The sequence below is a fragment of the Bison bison genome, unplaced genomic scaffold (genome assembly GCF_000754665.1).
Source record: "Bison bison bison isolate TAMUID 2011002044 unplaced genomic scaffold, Bison_UMD1.0 scf7180017848633, whole genome shotgun sequence".
Taxonomy (NCBI): Eukaryota; Metazoa; Chordata; class Mammalia; order Artiodactyla; family Bovidae; genus Bison; species Bison bison.
The window spans coordinates 23761-26541 of record NW_011479206.1 but is presented as its reverse complement, the minus strand read 5'-3'; the positions used below and the strand labels follow the sequence as shown (position 1 = coordinate 26541).

Genomic DNA, 2781 nt, shown 5'->3' with positions numbered 1-2781 from the left:
ACGACGCTCTTCCGATCTGGAGGGCCCGTGTCCCTGGCAGGGTCCCGGGCCGTCCTCTGCTCTCTCGGGGCGGGCCGGGGGCCTCTAGACTTCGGTGGAGAAGAGGACGCTCTGCCTCCTGCTGTCCGGGCCGGGGGCCTCTAGACTTCGGTGGAGAAGAGGACGCTCTGCCTCCTGCTGTCCGGGGCGGGGATGGCCTCCAGCTGCAGGAAGTACAGCAGCACCTGGACCTGCGGGCGGAGCGGGAGGGGCCGGCGGCTCAGAGCGGGGGAGCCCCCCACCCCGGCGGGACCCGGGGCCCCTCACAGCAGGAGGACCGCCAGGTGGGGCAGGTCCCGGGAGCCCCAGCCAGGAGCAGAGGGCGGAGCCGCGGCCCTGTCCGCAGACCTCGGCCACCTCCCCGGCGGCTCGGTGGGAGCTACTGCCAGGACACGGGGGTTCGGGGCCGGCAGGCAGGGGCCACAGGTCCAGGCCAGGTAGGCGAGGCCACCGTACCTGGGACATGACCTCCAGGGACCAGCTGTCGGTCATGGAGATGGCCTGGCTGGGGTTGGCGGGCGGCTTGTTCTCCTTCTCCGAGGGCCGGAGCAGCGTGGGGCCGAACACCGTGGCGAGGTTGTGCAGGGACATCTTATTCACCGTCTCCTTTTCCGCCACCCTGTGGGGGGGTGGGGGGAGAACTGCCGTGACACCACCTGGGGGATGGGGGCGTGGAGGTGGGCGGGGACTCCTCCCCAGCTGACGCACCCTAGCCGGGATGCAGAGGGCTGGCGGCCCGCAGGGGGAAGGCAGGGTGCGGAGGGGACACCCGAGCCGCGGCTGGCCACGGCGCAGGGGGACGCCGGTGACGGTGGTGCTGCTACCCGGAGGGGCACCCACAGATGGGGGAGCACCCCAGAGGGAAGGCCCCGGGTGCCGGGGAGTCTGACGGGCGCAGGCGACCCACCAGAGCCCTGAGCGCCCCAGAGGGGGGCTACGGGCTACCTTTTCAGGTGTTCCAGGAGGAAGAGGAAGGTGAGCAGATTGGCTTCCGGGAGTGACAGCAGCAGGTTAAGCATGCAGCTCTCCTTCGCCACGGGGTCCGAGAGCGCTGCGGGGGGCGGGGGGTGGGTTACTTCTCACAGTCATGACCCGGGGCTGGAAGGCGCCCCCAGGGCCCGGGCCAGTCACCGTTCCGCCTCCCACGCTGGCCCCCGGTGAGGGCCCTGGGTGCGAGCCTGGCCACCCTGGACGCCTTTTCTGAACCTCAGAGTGGCGGATGGCACCACAGGGACCAGTGGCGGGGGTGCCGGGCACAGCTGCCCTCCCGGCCCCTCGGCCCTTCCCACGTCCTGCTCAGGGGAAGCGGGGGCCACAGACCCCCCATCACATGAGCCTCTGCACCTGGGTGGGGGTGGGTGAGGGCAGGTCCTTTGCTGAGCGGCCCTGGGGCGGGGGGCGGGTGCGGAGGCTGCAGCCACCCCGAGTGCCAGCGCCCCCCACCCTCCAGGTGGGCCTGGGGTCAGGGTGTACTCGAAGGCCCTGACCGAAAAGCCAGCGTCTGGGGCCAGTGAGGAGGACAGCGGCCTCCAGACCCCACACTGGCGTGTCCACAGCGGCAGCCCCCCTCTCGGCGACCTCCAGGGAAGAGTGCGGAGGTCAGCCCGTGGAGGGCTCCCAGGGCGGCTGGGTTCCTGGTCCCCCACCACTTGCAGAGTTTCTGCTGAAACTCGGGTTTCCTCCCACCAAAGGCGGACAGGAAGGGGGACGGGAGACGCCCCGCGCTCACCGATGCCCTCGGCGAAGTTGGGGTAGAACTCGTCGGTGAAGAGGGGCTCGGGCAGCTCGCGGAAGTAGAGCTTGAGCGTCCCGGCGATGGCGTTCACGTCCATCTCGCTCATCATCACCGACACGTCCTTGTTGTCTGGGGAAGAGCGTGGAAGTGGAGCGGAGCCCGCCACGAACCCCGAGTCGGCTCCACCCTCTGAGCCCCAGCCGGCCCGTGCGGGTCACCTGACGGCAGCCGTAACTTCGGTGGCGGTGACTCCCACCCCGCGCCACACCTCGGGGCAGCAGGCCCCCGCGGCGGGAGGAGCAATCCACCGAGGACGACCCTGGGGTCCCCCCCCACATCTGGCAGTCGGGGCCTTTCCACCAGCTTCTTGGCACCAGACTAGCTGACCCCTGGGCTTGGGTCACACCCACCCCCGGGGCGGGGGTCAAGCTGAGCCTCCGGGGGTAGAGCAGGGGGCCGCCCCACGGAAGCCCCTGGTCCGACTTGGCAGGAGCCACGCGCGTGGTCAGGACGGGTTAGGAACAGGCTTCTGCGGAACCGCCCTCCCCAGCGGCGCACGCACCGCGCCCACCCGCTGAGACACTCACTGACGTCAAAGGCCGCCTTCAGGGCCTGGATGTCCGTGGCCACTCCGGACACGCGGTAGATGCCCACCTCCTCCATGCCCCGGCGCTCGACCTCCTCGACACACTGGCGCACGATGTAGGGTACCTTGGACCGCTCCCTCCTGCGGGGGAGGCGGGGAGGGGGCCTCAGCGGGCGGCAGCCCCGCCCCTCGCCCCTCAGCACGGGAGCCTGCCCTGTGTCCCCCTGGGCTCTGCGGTCTCACGATCGGCACTGCCTCCATCTCATCAGGGTCTTTCCAACAGTCCCGGTGGGCTGGACACCCTCCGAGCACACCCGCCCTGGGGGCTTGGTCGGGAGGCCTTTCTGAGCGAGGTCGGCTACCGGAGGTCAGTCCGGACTCCCCGGGCCCTGGGTTAACGGGCAACGGACAGCAAGGGTCC

General features: G+C 70.8%; 1 protein-coding gene across 1 annotated transcript in view; it reads right to left on the bottom strand.

Moving 5' to 3' along the window:
- Positions 1-118: 118 nt before the first annotated feature.
- LOC104992680 (breakpoint cluster region protein-like) overlaps positions 119-2781 on the bottom strand; it is a gene marked incomplete at its 5' end in the record, with an annotated part of 22532 nt that continues 19869 nt past the window's right edge. The window contains 5 exon segments of the mRNA XM_010845644.1: positions 119-230; positions 496-658; positions 985-1090; positions 1769-1903; positions 2362-2501. Coding sequence (XP_010843946.1) covers positions 141-230; positions 496-658; positions 985-1090; positions 1769-1903; positions 2362-2501 — 634 coding nt within the window.